This window comes from Saccopteryx bilineata, chromosome 11 (assembly GCF_036850765.1).
Source record: "Saccopteryx bilineata isolate mSacBil1 chromosome 11, mSacBil1_pri_phased_curated, whole genome shotgun sequence".
In the NCBI taxonomy this organism is placed as follows: domain Eukaryota; kingdom Metazoa; phylum Chordata; class Mammalia; order Chiroptera; family Emballonuridae; genus Saccopteryx; species Saccopteryx bilineata.
Window position 1 is genome coordinate 57,195,042 of NC_089500.1, and position 18,045 is coordinate 57,213,086.

Here is an 18,045-nt window from a genome sequence, read left to right on the forward strand (position 1 = left end):
CTGTGTGCTTGTGCTCTATTGGATGGGTCAGTTGTTCAGTGGAAATTTGTAGAAGCAGAGTGGTATGTGAGCAGAAGAATGGCCACAGGTGCGCTATATCCATGGGTAGCTTCTCAGCATCACAGCGATGGTAGGCACCTCATTACCACGGAAGCTCCCTCTTGACCTTCCCTCCAGGCACTCTCTCACTTTGTCTGTCACCCCTGTACCCTAGAAAGGCCATCACAATCGCTGCCCTTCTGGGTCCCCCTTTACCTGTTAGACACAGACTTGTTGGTCTTGTATGGCTTCATTTTGTAAGTCACACCACGGAGATAAGTTAAGCAAGTCTTTTAGAGTTTTATTTTACTTTTGGGAATGAGGAATTTCTAGTAAAGGAAAAAATGGTAAGGCATTTGATGATATTCAGCTTTAAAATAACCAAAGGATAAGCATTTGCCTCATTTTAAGACTATATTTTGGAAGGAGAAAAGGGAGCAGGATCCGAACCCCATGTCCAGATTGTTGATACTGCAACAGTTCTTCCAAACTGACAGCCCCAGACCTCAGTCCTCAAGGTTGACATCTTTGAGCATAATGGGTGCCGGGCATTCATCTGTTTCTGAAATCTTGTGAGTGGTGGATCCCACAGGCTTGGTACAATGACTTCACTGCTGTTTTTAGAAAAGGGTTTGTTGCCAGTGAATGGTGCTTCAGATATTCAATTGTGGCTTTCAAAAATAAGCCTGGCCTTTTGCCTCAAATATTCAAGATTTTAAAAGAAGATTTTATAAATCTCAGCGCCCAATCCTGAAAATTAGGTAAAGCAGTTATAGGCATTCTCTGTGAAAGAGGAAATTGGTTGGATTGTATATAGATTTGTTTATCAGTACCTGGATTGCTCACTGGTTAACTTTTAGCTAAGTATCCCACAGATAAACAAGAGTAAACACTCTTCATAGAGCATGCTCGGGATATTTGACTACTTGGTGAGCCATATAACCTTGACTAGGATAACCTAATACAGATGGTAAAAGAAGTAATACTAAATCCATTTTCCACTTTCAGAACACATGCTTCATTCTTGTCTGTGTCATTGAATCCCTATATAATTTCTGTTGCCACCTGAGGCATTTTACATGACGAATGACTGTGAGAGTGTGGTTAAGGTCACATAACACTGTATCATCTATCTTATCAGCATCTTCTATCTCAACTCAAATTTGATTGGGTGATTGTTCACTTTTATGGAGTCACACTGCATTTCTCCTTAGGAATTGTTTAAATTCCCAATTAACATGCTGATGACAAAGAACTTGCAGCTCTAAAGAGCTAAAGGAAAATTTATTCTCATCCCAGAAACTTCCTTAAATCGGTTGTCTCTACACCACGCAAGGCATTTTTTTAAAACTTATTCACAGGTTGACTTTTTTCCTTTTGCCCAGTTCAGATAAGGTGAGCTCTTGAGGGTTTATTGTTTCCTGTATGATTTGAAATGCAAATCTTTTAAATTTTCTATTTGCATGACAAGTTGTTCCACTTCAAGAGTCTAAGTACAGCAATTGCTGATGCCTGGTTTGAAATGACTGGAAGAAACCCTATCCTTTTAAGGACCCATTATTCTATTACAACACCCCGGGGGCATTTTAGCAGCAGATAGATACCTGTAGCTAAAACCACTCCAGTTCCTTTTTAGGAAACCTCACTCCAGCTTTAGTGCTCCTTGCTCCTGGCTGGGGGGTTAGTTTTGAAATTCCATTTTACTGAGTTAGAACCTGCTTACTCATAGCTCTCTTTTTTAGTCACTCTTCCCCCTCTTCACACACACCCTCGGTGCACATTTACAGCTTCGGATGTGAGTGATTCTTGCATTTTAATTCCCTTGCCCGAAACAGCTTGGAGATGATCATGTGTTGAAACTAAACTGCCCTGATGTGCCTTAGATAAACATAATAGAAAGCTTTCTTTTTTATTTTATTTTTTTATTATTTTTTTTTATTAAAGAAAGCATTTAGCACCTTTAGAGAGCTGTGAAGCAGTGTGGGGGTGGAGAGGGGTGGAGCAGAGGCCGCTGAGCTGACAGCCAAGGTGGTGAGTCTGTTCCCGGACACCACTGCAGTCCTGCCGGAGACACTGTTGGGCAAACAGGTGTGTTAGGCTTGCTCCCTCGAACTTAGTCTGATTGGTGCATGAGCAGGGGCAGTGCCATGTGTGTATAGACTATGTAAGGCTGCAGGAGCTTGCCCTCAGGGCGGCAGATTATAGATTGTGGATTGCCTGCCACCCCTGGGAGGGGCTGTTGTGTGCCAGAGAAGGGGTCCCCCCCCCAACCCGAGAGATGGGGGGAGGGAGGGAGAGAAGGAGGGAGGGAGAAAAGCAGTTTTCCCTGCCTGCTTGCTAGTCCGCTGTTGGGAGACTAATAAACGGAATGGCCCACCACTTTCCAGCTCCACAGTTCCTTTACCGTCTGCCCGAAGCCAATGTGAACCTGCACGGTCATGGCCACCGGCCTTACAGAAGCTAACATTCAAGCTCTGCTACTTGAATCTTCATCTTTTTCCTAAAATGAAGATAATACTCTTTAGACTTTGATCCCATAACCTCAGAAATTACGACAAATAGGTAAAAGTTCTTAGCCCCATTGTTTCACATGGCTTTGTTCCGGATAACACATAGGCCACACTGACAGACAGCTAATGTGTGGGTGAAGACTGAAATTGGGACACAAAGGTATAGTTTGTTTGTTTGTTTGTTTTTATAAATAAATTTTTATATTAATGGGGTGACATCAATAAATCAGGGTACATACATTCAAAGAAAACATTTCCCGGTTATCTTGTCATTTAGTTCTGTTGCATACCCATCACCCGAAGAGAGATCGTCCTCTGCCACCCTCCATCCAGTTCTCTCTGTACCCCTCCCCCTCCCCCTCTCCCTCCTTCCCTCCCCCCACCCCCCATAGCCACCACACTCCTGTTCATGCCTCTTAGTCTCGCTTTTATGTCCCACCAATGTATGGAATCCTGCAGTTCCTGTTTTTTTCTGATTCGCTTATTTCACCCCGCACAATGCTACCAAAACTCCACCATTCCGCTATAAGTGATCCGATGTCACCATTTCTCCTAGCTGAATAATATACCATGGTGTATATGTGCCCCATCTTCTTCATCCAGTCCTCTATTTTTTTTTTTTACAGTGATTAAGAGCCTTTAAGCAAACTCTTGGCCAATACAGCAAGAATCCATAAATGAGTAGTGTCCTTAACATGTTCCCCAAGTCCAAGTTGGCCCCATCACCATGCCAAATCCCTGAACAATGCAACCCAACCACAGTTCAGTCTGTTAGGAGTTGTCACAGGGAGCAGGAGTCCAGGAAAGTTCCCCACAGGAAAAGTCCGCATGGCACTGGAATTGTTGTCACCAATCTATACTTTGCAGCTCATGTCCAAGTCCCAATGACCGCTGCTTCTAGCTGGTAATGATTCAGGTAGACTGGAAAAAGCCGTTTGCAGCATGCGTGGATATGGAGCTTCTGTTCTCCTCTGCCTGGAGAGTTGAGACCAGGTTGCTTTTCCCTGGAGCTCTGTGACTGTGGCCTGGTAAAGAGACCCTTGGGATACACTAAGCTGGGTGGCAAAGGTTAATTCATAATACAAGTTGGCAAAAGGAGGAAAGAGAGCTCTAAATTAAGAGTAGGTCCCAGCCTGAAATATGAGTGGGGCATTGAGGTAGGAGGGATAAAGGAAACACTATATATTAAGCAAAGCAGCAGAAAACAGGACTATCAACACCCACAACAGAGATCTTTGAGGGAAGAATAAAAAACCTGACTATTCAGGCAAAACATAGTTAAGTGGCCCTTGTGCGAATGAGATCAGTTTACCTGCTTCTTGGAAGAAATACCCTAGGCTCGTCTACAGTGTCGTAGATGGGGCCAATGGCCCTGGGCACCTTCAGCCTTCAGTGGTAAACCCCAGCTTTCTGGGCAAGGTTAGGTCATAGGTGGCTGGAGCAGGCCTGGAAGAGACTGAACCCTCCCTTAGAGGAGCGAGGGGGAAGCCCACCTTCCAGTGTCCCTGTTTCCTCACAGCAGAGGCGTGTAAGCCTGGCAGGCTTTAGCTCAATGACCTTCCTTTCCACTATTGAAGCAGGACCCAGATGGCATCCTATGAGACCCCTTTGGGGTGTTGGAGCCTTTAAGGGTGTATCCTAAAAGCTGGTAATTCCCCCTGATCTCTATTGGGCTTTTTCTGCCTCTAGGTATCTTAAAAGCCATGCTTAGAAGATCTTGCTGAGGGGTTTGAGGATCCCCATCTGCCTATATAAATCTTTTCCATATATCTGGAGCTATTTGGAAAAAAGACAGAACAGTGTTATTAGCTAGATCTAATAAAGAAGGTAGTAGTTTGCAGGCGACACAAAGGTATAGTTTATGAAAGATCCTTTCTTAAAAAAAAAAAAAAAGTTAATATGCTTCTATAAGGGAGTTTTAGAACTTCCTGTCCCAGCACTTAAGGATTGAAAAATCTTTCTTCTGTCACCCTTCAGTACAAATCCAACTGTCATTTTAGTCATTGCAGATAATTTACTTATTCAAAAGATCAGTCAGTATGTAGAGTGCTGGGCATGTCATTCAATAAAGACCCCGCTAGGGATCTGTAAGAGGAAATACCCTCAGTTCTCAACTCTGCTTCCTGTGTGTGTTTCCATGAGGAAAGCTCCAGGGAGTAGAGGGTAAACATCCATTAGGGCTTCTCCAAGGAGAGAAGCGAGAGCACCCGCCCTTGCTGCGGTTCCGACTGTCCCTGTGACTTCGCAGCGGCGCCCTTTCCTCCTCATCCTCCGCACGGTCCCTGTGCTGTGAAGAGGCATGGCGATCATCAGTGCACACAGCCCCGGAGGGCAGATCAGCGGGCTCGCGGTGGGCTCACCGCCCCGACCTGTGAGGCAGGCAGGTATACAGTCCCCATCTACAGATGAGAGGACTGAGCTGAGAGGACCAGGGGACTTAACGCCTGACAGGAAACCGGCAAACTCAAACAACGTGTCCAAATCAGGTCTTCCTGACTCCAAGTGGCCCTGCGTGCTCCCCACAGCTGCTCCTTGAGTTTCCCAAGTCAGGCAAAAAAAAATGTCTGACTCAGAAATATGTATCTTGTGTTCATCTGTTTCCAGTCATACCAGATCTGACATTCTGTTACAGCTAAATCTTAATCCTCCCAGCAAAGTAGACCAGAAGTTGTTTTTGGCATGCAGTGATGACAGCAGTTTGATCACTTGGGCTATACCTAAGACCTGTCCCACGTGATTTGGAAATAATACTGCTAGTTAGGAAAATCAGCTTTACCCTCTGAAGTTTGTTGTCTCTGCTGGTTTTCCACTTAAGTTCTGAAAGAAATTAAAAAGGAAGAGTTCTAAATATGTCACTGAATGTTAAATTTTTAAAAAATATATGTGGCCCTGGCAGGTTGGCCCAGCATACAAACGACCTGGGTTCAATCCCTGGTCAGGACACACATGAGAAGCAACCATCTGCTTCTTCTCTTCCCCTCCCTCTCCTACTTCTCTCTCTCTTCCCCTCTCATAGCATTGGCCCTGAGCACTAAGGATAGCTCAGTTGGTTCAAGCATCGGCCCCAGACGGGGGTTACTGGGTGGATCCCAGTTGGGGTATGTGTGAAAGTCTGTCTGTCTATCTCCCCGTCTCTCACTTTAAAACAAACAAATAAATAAGTAGTTTCCTGTGAGTACAGTACTCAGAGTTACGTATAATTACAATTCAGAAGGAGTTGCCTTGTATGTGCTTAACACAGATTGTCAGTTGGGTTACATTTTGAAATCAAGGTCAGAACTTTAAAAATATTTACTTCCCATGGTCTTTGTTATCTGAACTTTTTTTTTTTTTTTTTTTTTTTTTTTTGCATTTTTCTGAAGCTGGAAATGGGGAGAGACAGTCAGACAGACTCCCACATGCGCCCGACCGGGATCCACCTGGCACGCCCACCAGGGGCAATGCTCTGCCCACCAGGGGGCGATGCTCTGCCCCTCCGGGGCGTCGCTCTGTTGCGACCAGAGCCACTCTAGCACCTGGGGCAGAGGCCAAGGAGCCATCCCCAGCACCCGGGCTATCTTTGCTCCAATGGAGCCTCGGCTGCGGGAGGGGAAGAGAGAGACAGAGAGGAAGGGGCGGGGGAGGGGTGGAGAAGCAGATGGGCGCTTCTCCTGTGTGCCCTGGCCAGGAATCGAACCCGGGACTTCTGCACGCCAGGCCGACACTCTACCACTGAGCCAACCGGCCAGGGCCTGTTATCTGAACTTATAGAGAAACCATGCATGATCTTAAAGAGAGGAACAGACAGAAAAGTGAGGCTAATTGTTTTTGATTTTTAAACTCTCAAGTTGCAGAAAGAAAACAGTCCCTGGAGAGGTGGAAATTTCCTCTGTGATCAAAAAGAAGGCAGCGTCCGGCCCTTCGCTCCCCCGGGAAGCCCCCGCTTGCCCCGAGCCCCGGGGATGTGGCCCTGCACAGACTCGGACTCTGCCCCCTTTGAAGACCGGCCGCTCTCCAAGCTGAAGGAGTCGGACAGGTGCTCAGCGCGGGAGAACCTCTACTTGGATGCCCTGTCTTTGGAGGATGAGCCCGAGGAGCCTCCCGCCGGCAGGCCCCAGAGAGAGTTCAGGAACTGCCTCCCTGAGGTCGGCCTGGGTTATCGCATCCAGTTAACTACTGCAGGAAGACCGAGGGAGGGGTTGTCGGGAACCCTGAGGGGTTGTCGGGGAACCCCACCCCAGGGCGGGCAGGCTCCGGGGCTTAAGTAAAAATGAAACCTCACAATGCAAGGGCTTTGCTCGGTGACTCCAGCGCCCTTGTAGCTGGTGCTGTGGTCAGTGCTACTTTGCCATCTTGTCTGGACATACAGGGCTCTGTGTCCCATGTAAACGGAAAGGTTTCACGAATGGGTGTGTCCAGGGAAATGCACAGGAGGCAACAGATCATTCAGGGGAATGTAGCTCTTCAGCTTTACTTAAAATCATAGCACAGTCTTCTGATTCTGGAAAACAATAATAACAGGGGGAAAAAAATCTGTTTTAAAGAAAATACCTGACATTTGGAAGTAGCAAATTTCACTGAACAAGGACATACCACAAATGCCTCATTCTGCACAAAGGGAGAGCAGCCCAGCACGGAGAAACCGTACATAAATCAGAGGAGCACATGCGTGAGCTGAGCTCTGCGCTGACACTTCCATGGCCCAGCAGTACTTTCTCTGGTTAAGCCCTTTTTAAACCCGGGTTTTAAAAATTAGTTTTAGAAATCATTACCTGTGAGTCCATTTAACAGTTGCTGTACCTGTCATTTAACCTGTCCCAAGGACTTAACCAACTGAGAAGGGTTCACATCAATAGTGTTGTTGCAATGTGGGGAAATCGTACTCAGTCACGTGTCGGTGGGGTCAGGTGCCCTGTCCTCAGCCATAGATACCCAGCTGATGCGACATCGCCAGTATACCATTTGGTCTGTTGGCAATCTCACACGGTCCAGTTTCACAGCAGGTTCACAGGGAAGGTTGCCTGGGGTCAGGACACTGTCCCTGGGCCAGCCCCACAGAGGCCTGGACCCCGCATTGATCTGCACAGCAGGCCACGCTCACTGCGAGGGAGCACAAGGCGCCCACAGATGAGCTTCTATTATCTAGGGCTTGCTGGGGCCCTTGATCCTTCTTCAGGACATGCCACTCATGGGTGTTTCCTCACATCAGCCTGTGTTCGTGTTGTCCCCGGCCAGCACAGCTATTGTCCTTACGCAGAAATCACCATAGCTTTGTTTCTGATTCCAAATGGCAATGTTTAAAATTAAGAAAGTACTCAAGCCTAACGCTGTCCAACCAACTTCTAGAGTGAGGTTCAGACCAAGGCACATCAGTCTCCTAACTCACTCTGTCATCCTCATATCCTCATCTTCCTTTCTCCCACCTCCTTCTTTCTCTCTCTCTCTCTCTTTCACACACACACGCACGCACGCACACACGCACGCACATAGGTCATTACAAAATCAGGTTGGAAATTCGTGTAGTCAGCAAAGTCCTCTGAGGAAGCACAGGAGTGTCCTTGATCGATGACAAGGTTCATAGGAAGTTTAAGCCAGTTCTTATCACGCATGCGGGTTCCTCCCTGGGCTGTGGAAGCTCCCACCCTCCTCACACTGTGGGGTCAGGGTTTTATTATTGTACCCCCCAGGGCCAAGGGGCAGCTGCACTCCTGACCAAAACGCGGCTCCATGTACATTTTCAAGCTGTTTTCCCAGGGCAGGAGAGCAAAACAAGTCACTCCACGCTGAGAGCTCTCAGGCAACTAGTACTAACTGATTCAGACGAACTTCTTTCTTCTTTATAGGAAGAAGACAATCACAAGGGAAATCTTCAAAGGTAAGTAAGATTGATAAAAACAATAGTAGACGACTAAAATAAAATCCTCTTGTCTGAAAAGTCCAGCTTGTCTCTACAGTCTGTTGTAATGCTCTCTTCAAAATGACTTAGGATAAGGCTTCGGAATAAGTATTTGCTTTATTATTTTTAATTCAATAAATATGCCATTTTTTATTATTAGCAAAAAGGCTAGAGCCCTTCTGTGTTTGTATATTAGTGTTAGGGTAAGAACTTTCGCAGTTATAGTTGGGTATTGTATAAAGGAAGTTTATGTTAACTAGTTTTTGAAAAGTCATAGGAACTTCTCCCCTCTAACTTAAAGTCTGGAAAAACTCCCTCTTGATATGTTATGAGACATTATACTATTCATTTAAGAGCTCTATTCAGCCTGACCTGTGGTGGCGCAGTGGATAAAGCATCAACCTGGAAATGCTGAGGTCGCCGGCCCAAAACCCGGGGGCTTGCCTGGTCAAGGCACATATGGGGAGTTGATGTTTCCTGCTCCCCCCCCCTTCTCTCTTTCCTCTCTCTCTCCTTTCTAAAAATGAATAAATAAATAAAAAAATTTTAATTTAAAAAAAATTTAAAAGCTCTATTCATAGGATTTATTGAAATATTTCCCAGCAGTTATCCTTGAAGTAGACATAAAGTAGTTGATGTTGATAATCATATATTTTAGGTCGTGGGTGTGATGGGACATTTCTGAAAAGACACATAAAAGCAAATTTGTTTCAAACATTAAAAATATACAACAGAGGAGAATATACAGATATTTCTCATTACAACTCCCCCCTCCCGGCCCGCCCACACACACAGCCTTTTTTTTATAGATGGGCACGTACCATCTCCACTCCATGAGACCTCTCCTCTGGGCCACTTGGTCTTTTCAGATCTTGTCGCCTCTGGTTTTTCTGTGAACTTCAAGTCCATGAATTCCTGTCTCCTGCCCATTTCCCCCGTTATCCGATTCATCTAAAACCTAGAATTGCCTGTGACACATTTCTGTCCTTCACACTCTGTCTTCTTGTCCCTCCGTGGATGGTACAGGGCAGCCCTGGAGAGCGAAGGCTCAAGGGCCAAGTGGCCTGGGTTCAGCTCTGCCCCTGCCTCTCACCAGCCGGGTCACTGCTTTGTGCCTCAGTTTTCCCATCTGTACACAAGAGGTGTGTAGACCTTTCCACAGTGTAATATGTTAATACACATACTACTACTCCTGGCTCGGAATAAAAAGTAGAAAACATTTAGCTCTCATTATTAGGTCCTTGCGCTCTCTGCCTTTCTTAGCAGAGCTCCTCTGTGCACGGCAGCTTTTTATTATTTTTTATCTTCATTGCTTTTATTAATTTCAGATAAATCATGCTGGTAAAATGTATACTAACAAATGTCCAGAGTCAGAAAGCGCATGTGTCCTCCCTACCCTTTCCCTCTCCCCTCCTGTTGCTAGCGGTTTCTCGGGCTCCCTCCGCACTGTCTCCTTTGTCCTTCGACGTGCCTGCTTTTGTTTCAAGTGCATCCTGTGTTCTGTAGTTATTGTTTCTGTTTGGATCCCACAACTAAAGGTTGATGCCTTTCCTTTCTCTGTCTCTGTCATCCCTGTTCCGCAAGATCCATCTAAGCCCCCAGGGCACAGTCCCCACACAGGTGCCCCTGGCTTACCTCTGTGACCAGTTCTCCCGTGGGCAGAAGCGGGGGTTAGATGAGCTACATCCAGGAAGTTTGGGAGACTGGGGCTTTGGTATCTGCAGAGCACTTTCGACCATGTTCGGAAGCACATTATTAACTCTGCAACTTCTTGACTGGACCAGAGACAAGAAGAGGGAAACCATGCTTCCTGGAAAGCTTAAGAGCTAGTAACTAAATTGACCGGTACAATTATTTCCAGCACTGGTTATAGCCATCTTTCTGTTTTTCAGAGGGCGTTGACAGTTTGTAGATGATTTCTAAGAAAAAAAAAAATACCACTGACTTTTGCCTCCAGTGAGAAATAACAAGATGGAAAGCATTTATAGCCTGGTCTTTTGCCTCATGGCGACAACCACAAGAGCACATGCCCCACCCAGGGTGATGGCAAAGCCACCGAGAGCCTTGCCCCTTTATGGTTTTGTGGGCCAGTCCATGTGGTACAGACCCCAATTCTGGCCTCACCATCATTAATTAGATCTACAGTGGAGAGGCCCGTGGGCTTCATCTGAGACCGCTTCAGCAGGGCCTGGGTTAGTATTCAAGGCTCTGTTTGGAGGTAGGTGGATAATAATATGTCCTGTGAGAAAGTGGTCTAGCTGTAGAAACAGTGAGTGGGCATACACCTCACCTCCCCGCCACTCCCTCCAGACGGATTCCAGACCAGCAGGTCCATAGCCTGAGCCTGCATGGCCAGCCCCAAGCCTGCTTCCTGGCCACCACTTCTTTGCCCTGGGAGAAAACTGCCTGAGCAATACCAGCAACCTCCTCTCTGTCTTAGCGTGTCAGGCTCTCCAGTGCCTGCCCTAGTCTACAGAGGCAGTCAGCGAATGCACGTCACACAGGGATACATTGAATTAAAGTGCTAATATATTGAGGAGTCTACATGCAAACCCATGTCTATCAGGCAGGAGCTTAACCAAGTCTGGCTGTTGGTTTAGCTGACCTGTCTTCACCTTCCGTGTGTCTGTGGGTGTCTTCCTCTTGTCCAGAAGTACAGAAGGAGCAAGAACAGAAAGAAGGCTTGCTTGACTGTCAGGCAGGAAGCAGAGATGGGAGAGGAGAGCTGGGCCCCGCTGGTAGATCTGGGCAGGGCTAGAGGGAATCTCCATCTGAAACGATATCTGGAAACTGATTTGCCAACCTGGTTACATCTTCCACCTTCCTTCCTGCCTTCTACATTTTCCATTTGGCCTTCGGAGCTCGTTAGGACTTCAAGTCGCTCGAGGGGGAGGCCAGTGGATGAAAAGCCTCAGGTTATAGTTCCTTTGCTGCGGTATCTCTCCCGCCCCCATAGCATTTGCTGGTTTGGGGTTGGGACTGTGGTGTAGTCGTGTCTGTGGCATGAGCACCTGACCTAGCGCTTGGAACGCAGGAAACGCCCGCCCGGGCAGTTGGGAACTGAAGGCAGTGGTCAGTAGTAGAACGGCCAGGTTTCTCTTCTGCCTGTGGGACACTGTGGAATAAAAGAAATATCCTAAGTGGATTTGGAGCTTAGCTGTCCCTTCCCGATAGACCCACACTTCCACTATGTTCCCATAGTGTTTGAAGGTTGACTTGATTACATTCTGACCAATGCAAAGCTGCTGGAATAACTTAAGAGCATAAAAGCCCACGAACCACCCACAGGGTCAGCTCAGGAGCGGACACCGTCTCCAGCAGCAGCAGCTGGAAGGTGTGCTAATAGTTCAGGGAGAGACTGGCAAGGAAAAGGCACTTCTGAGGCGGGAAGGACATGGACAGTGCTGGGTCCGGGGGTCACAGGTCTGGCTGGTGGGCAGCTGACACCTTCTCTCTCACCCCGCCCCCACAGGGCAGTGTCTGTGTCCTCCATAGCTGACACCTTCTCTCTCACTCCCCCCTCCCCACAGGGCAGTGTCCGTGTCCTCCATAGCTGACACCTTCTTTTTATTTATTTATTTATTTTTATTTATTTTTTTTTTTAATAAATTTTTATTAATGGTAATGGGATGACATTAATAAATCAGGGTACATATATTCAAAGAAAACATGTCTAGGTTATTTTGTCATCAAATTATGTTGCAAACCCCTCGCCCAAAGTCAGATTGTCCTCCGTCACCCTCTATCTAGTTCTCTGTGCCCCTCCCCCTCCCCCTAACTCTCTCCCTCCCTCCCTCCCATGTCCTCCCTCCCCCCCCACCCTTGGTAACCACCACACTCTTGTCCATGTCTCTTAGTCTCATTTTTATGTTCCACCAATGTATGGAATCATGTAGTTCTTGTTTTTTTCTGATTTGCTTATTTCACTCCTTATAATGTTATCAAGATCCCACCATTTTCCTGTAAATGATCTGATGTCATCATTTCTTATGGCTGAGTAGTATTCCATAGTGTATATGTGCCACATCTTCTTTATCCAGTCTTCTATTGAAGGGCTTTTTGGTTGTTTCCATGTCTTGGCCACTGTGAACAGTGCTGCAATGAACATGGGGCTACATGTGTCTTCACGTATCAATGTTTCTGAGGTTTTGGGGTATATACCCAGTAGAGGGATTGCTGGGTCATAAGGTAGTTCTATTTGCAGTTTTTTGAGGAACCACCATACTTTCCTCCATAATGGTTGTACTACTTTACAGTCCCACCAACAGTGAATGAGGGTTCCTTTTTCTCCACAGCCTCTCCAACATTTGCTATTACCCGTCTTGTTGATAATAGCTAATCTAACAAGAGTGAAGTGGTATCTCATTGTAGTTTTGATTTGCATTTCTCTAATAACTAATGAAGCTGAGCATCTTTTCATATATCTGTTGGCCATTTGTATCTCTTCCTGGGAGAAGTGTCTGTTCATGTCCTCTTCCCATTTTTTTATTGGATTGTTTGTTTGTTTGTTGTTGAGTTTTATGAGTTCTTTGTAAATTTTGGATATTAGGCCCTTATCTGAGCTGTCATTTGAAAATATCAGTTCCCATATAGTTGGCTGTCTGTTTATTTTGATGTCAGTTTCTCTTGCTGAGCAAAAACTTTTAATTCTGATGTAGTCCCATTCATTTATCTTTGCCTTCACTTCTCTTGCCATTGGAGTCAAGTTCATAAAATGTTCTTTAAAACCCAGGTCCATGATTTTAGTACCTATGTCTTCTTCTATGTACTTTATTGTTTCAGGTCTTATATTTAGGTCTTTGATCCATTTTGAATTAATTTTAGTACACGGGGACAGGCTGTAGTCGAGTTTCATTCTTTTGCATGTGGCTTTCCAGTTTTCCCAACACCATTTGTTGAAGAGGCTTTCTTTTCTCCATTGTGTGTTGTTGGCCCCTTTATCAAAGATTATTTGACCATATATATGTGGTTTTATTTCTGGGCTTTCTATTCTGTTCCATTGGTCTGAGTGTCTATTTTTTTGCCAATACCATGCTGTTTTGATTATCGTGGCCCTATAATATAGTTTAAAGTCAGGTATTGTAATGCCCCCAGCTTCATTCTTTTTCCTTAGGATTGTTTTGGCTATTCGGGGTTTTTTATAGTTCCATATAAATCTGATGATTTTTTGTTCCATTTCTTTAAAAAATCTCATAGGGATTTTGATGGGAATTGCATTAAATTTGTATATTGCTTTGGGTAATATGGCCATTTTGATTATATTTATTCTTCCTATCCAAGAACAAGGAATATTTTTCCATCTCATTGTATCTTTTTCAATTTCCCTTAACAATGCTTTGTAATTTTCATTATATAGGTCCTTTACGTTCTTTGTTATGTTTATTCCTAGGTATTTTATTTTTTTTGTTGCAATCGTGAAGGGGATTATTTTTTTGAGTTCGTTTTCTAATATTTCATTGTTGGCATATAGAAAGGCTATGGACTTTTGTATGTTAATTTTGTATCCTGCGACCTTACTGTATTGGTTTATTGTTTCTAATAATCTTTTTGTGGAGTCCTTCGGGTTTTCGATGTATAGGATCATATCATCAGCAAAAAGTGATAGCTTTACTTCCTCTTTTCCGATATGGATGCCTTTTATTTCTTTGTCTTGTCTGATTGCTCTGGCCAGAACTTCTAGCACCACGTTGAATAAGAGTGGAGAGAGTGGACAACCCTGTCTTGTTCCTGATTTAAGGTAGAAAGTCCTCAGTTTTATGCCGTTTAATAGGATGTTGGCTGATGGTTTATCATATATGGCCTTTATCATGTTGAGATATTTTCCTTCTATACCCATTTTGTTGAGAGTCTTAAACATAAAATTGTGTTGTATTTTATCAAAAGCCTTTTCTGCATCTATTGATAAGATCATGTGGTTTTTGTTCTTTGTTTTGTTGATATGGTGTATTACGTTAACCGTTTTGCGTATGTTGAACCCTCCTTGAGATTCTGGGATGAATCCCACTTGATCATGATGTATTATTTTTTTAATATGTTGTTGTATTCGGTTTGCCAGTATTTTGTTTAGTATTTTAGCATCTGTATTCATTAGAGATATTGGTCTGTAGTTTTCTTTCTTTGTGCCATCCTTGCCAGGTTTTGGTATGAGGGTTATGTTGGCCTCATAAAATGTGTTTGGAAGTATTGCTTCTTCTTCAATTTTTTGGAAGACTTTGAGTAGAATAGGAACCAAGTCTTCTTTGAATGTTTGATAGAATTCACTAGTATAACCGTCTGGGCCTGGACTTTTATTTTTGGGGAGATTTTTAATAGTTTTTTCTATTTCCTCCCTGCTGATTGGTCTGTTTAGGCTTTCTGCTTCTTCATGACTCAGTCTAGGAAGGTTGTATTGTTCTAGGAATTTATCCATTTCTTCTAGGTTGTTGTATTTGGTGGCATATAATTTTTCATAGTATTCTACAATAATTCTTTGTATTTCTATGGTGTCTGTGGTGATCTCTCCTCTTTCATTTTGGATTTTATTTATTTGAGTCCTGTGTCTTTTTTCCTTGGTGAGTCTTGCCAAGGGTTTGTCAATTTTGTTGATCTTTTCAAAGAACCAGCTCCTTGTTTTATTGATTTTTTCTATAGTTTTTCTGTTCTCTATTTCATTTATTTCTGCTCTGATTTTTATTATCTCCTTTCTTCGGCTGGTTTTGGGTTGTCTTTGTTCTTCTTTTTCTAGTTCCTTAAGGTGTGAAGTTAAGTGGTTTACTTCGGCTCTCTCTTGTTTGTTCATATAGGCCTGAAGTGATATGAACTTTCCTCTTATTACTGCTTTTGCTGCATCCCAGAGATTCTGATATGTCGTATTTTCATTTTCATTTGTCTGTATATATCTTTTGATCTCTGCGCTTATTTCTTCTTTGACCCATTCATTTTTTAGAAGTATGTTGTTTAGTTTCCACATTTTTGTGGGTTTTTCCCCCTCTTTTTTGCAGTTGAATTCTAGTTTCAAGGCTTTATGATCAGAAAATATGCTTGGTACAATTTCAATTTTTCTAAATTTGCTGATATTGTCTTTGTGGCCCAACATATGGTCAATTCTTGAGAATGTTCCATGTACACTAGAGAAAAATGTATACTCTGTCGCTTTGGGATGAAGTGTCCTGTAGATGTCTATCATATCCAGGTGTTCTAGTATTTCGTTTAAGGCCACTATATCTTTATTGATTCTCTGTTTGGATGACCGATCTAGAGCCGTCAGCGGTGTATTGAGGTCTCCAAGTATGATTGTATTTTTGTTAGTTTTTGTTTTAAGGTCAATAAGTAGCTGTCTTATATATTTTGGTGCTCCTTGGTTTGGTGCATATATATTAAGGATTGTTATGTCTTCTTGATTCAACTTCCCCTTAATCATTATGAAATGACCATTTTTGTCTCTGAGTACTTTTTCTGTCTTGTAGTCAGCATTATTAGATATGAGTATTGCTACACCTGCTTTTTTTGGGGTGTTGTTTGCTTGGAATATTGTTTTCCAGCCTTTCACTTTGAATTTGTTTTTATCCTTGTTGCTTAGATGTGTTTCTTGTAGGCAGCATATAGTTGGATTTTCTTTTTTAATCCATTCTGCTACTCTGTGTCTTTTTATTGGTAAGTTTAATCTATTTACATTTAGTGTAATTATTGACACTTGTGGGTTCCCTACTGCCATTTTATAAATTGCTTTCTGTTAGTTTTGTATCTAGTTTGATTCTTCTCTTTTGTTTTTCTATCATTTGTTTTTGTTTGTTTGTGTTCCATACTTCTTTCCTCTGTTGCTACCTTTTTTAAGTCAAGTGTTTTTGTGGTGGTTTTTTTAAGGGTGGTTACCATTAAGTAATGAAAAGGGTACCTACCATATTCATTGTAGTACCCTATCTTAAAAGTATTTCTGCACTTCATCATCCTTTGCTACTGTTAATCTCCATCCTCTCCCCCCTTTTTTTCCTTTGTTGTCACAGTTTAAGTTTGGTTTTATTGTGTTCTTGGTGGAGCTGTTACTTGTGGTGTTGTTTTCTTTTGTTCTTTGAATCTGGTTGGAAAACCCCCCTTAGTATTTCCTGGAGTGGGGGCTTTCTGTTGATAAATTCTCTCATCTTTTCTGTATTTGTGAATGTTTTTGTATCTCCTTCATACTTGAAGGATAGCTTTGATGGGTATAGTATTCTTGGCTGAAAGTTCCTCTCTTTCAGGGCTTTAAATATTGGTGTCCACTCTCTTCTAGCTTGTAGAGTTTCTGCTGAGAAATCTGATGATAATCTAATAGGCCTTCCTTTATATGTTGTACTCTTCTTTTCCCTGGCTGCCTTGAGAATTTTTTCTTTGTCATTGGTTTGTGTCATCTTTATTATGATGTGCCTTGGAGTGGGTTTGTTGGGGTTAAGAAAACTTGGTGTTCTGTTTGCTTCTTGAATTTGAGGCTTTAGTTCCTTCCACAGGCTTGGGAAGTTCTCTTCTATTATTTGTTTGAGTATATTCTCCATTTCCATTTTCTTTCTCTTCTCCCTCTGATATACCTATTATTCTTATGTTATTCTTTCTGATGGAGTCAGACAATTCCTGTAGGGCTTTCTCATTTTTTATTATTTTTGAGTCTCTTTCTTCTTCTCTCTGTTGGGCCTCAAGTTGTTTGTCTTCTATTTCACTAATCCTATCTTCAATCTGGGCTGTTCTATTAGCTAAGCTTGTTACCTCGTTTTTCAGCTTGTGAATTGAGTTTTTCATTTCTGTTTGATTTGTTTTTATAGTTTCAATTTCCTTGGTAATATATTCTTTGTGTTCATTGAGTTGTTTTCTGATCTCCCTATATTGCCTTTCTGTGTTTTCTTGTATATCTCTGAGTATTTTTAAGATTTCTATTTTAAATTCTCTTTCATTTAGCTCCAAGTCTTCCAATATGTTAAGTCTTTTCTCCATAGATTTTTCCACATCTATTTGTGTTACCTCTCTTTCTTTTGTATCCATAATATTCGATTTCCTCTTTCTTATCGGCATCTGAGGGTGGTCTTATTGATAGCACGCAGGCGCACTCCCTCGCGGCTTGAATGAGCGTCGCTGCTGCAGTAGCTTCCTCCACAGCCTCGTCTCTCAGATTCAAGTGATAACAGTCCTTTTGCTTTCAGTTTGTGTGGAACTCCGGAATGCTCCGAGGATAAATTTTTCTGTTTCTAGTTGATAAATTTGTTGTGATTTAGGGGAGAGCTGTCGGACACGCTTCTCACGGCGCCATTTCCGTGACGTCACTCCTCAGCTGACACCTTCTCTCTCACTCCCCCCCACAGGGCAGTGTCCGTGTCCTCCATGTCTGACACCTTCTCTCTCACTCCCCCCTACCCACAGGGCAGTGTCCGTGTCCTCCATAGCTGACACCTTCTCTCTCCCCCCCCCACAGGGCAGTGTCCATGTCCTCCATAGCTGACACCTTCTCTCTCACTCCCCCCCCCAGGGCAGTGTCCATGTCCTGCATGTCTGACACCTTCTCTCTCACTCCCCCCCCAGGGCAGTGTCCGTGTCCTCCATAGCTGACACCTTCTCTCTCACCCCCCCACAGGCAGTGTCCGTGTCCTCCATAGCTGACACCTTCTCTCTCACTCCCCCCCC

At 43.7% G+C, this 18,045-nt stretch overlaps 1 protein-coding gene across 8 annotated transcripts in view; it reads left to right on the forward strand.

Annotated features, from left to right (window-relative positions):
* The window catches only part of MTCL1 (microtubule crosslinking factor 1), a 169,329-nt gene that overhangs the window by 142,658 nt on the left and 8,626 nt on the right, over positions 1-18,045 (forward strand). For all 8 annotated transcript variants that reach the window (XM_066246431.1, XM_066246434.1, XM_066246432.1 and 5 more), the window contains 2 exons: positions 6,377-6,673; positions 8,372-8,403. In XM_066246431.1, coding sequence (XP_066102528.1) covers positions 6,377-6,673; positions 8,372-8,403 — 329 coding nt within the window. The remainder of the gene's footprint in view (positions 1-6,376; positions 6,674-8,371; positions 8,404-18,045) is intronic.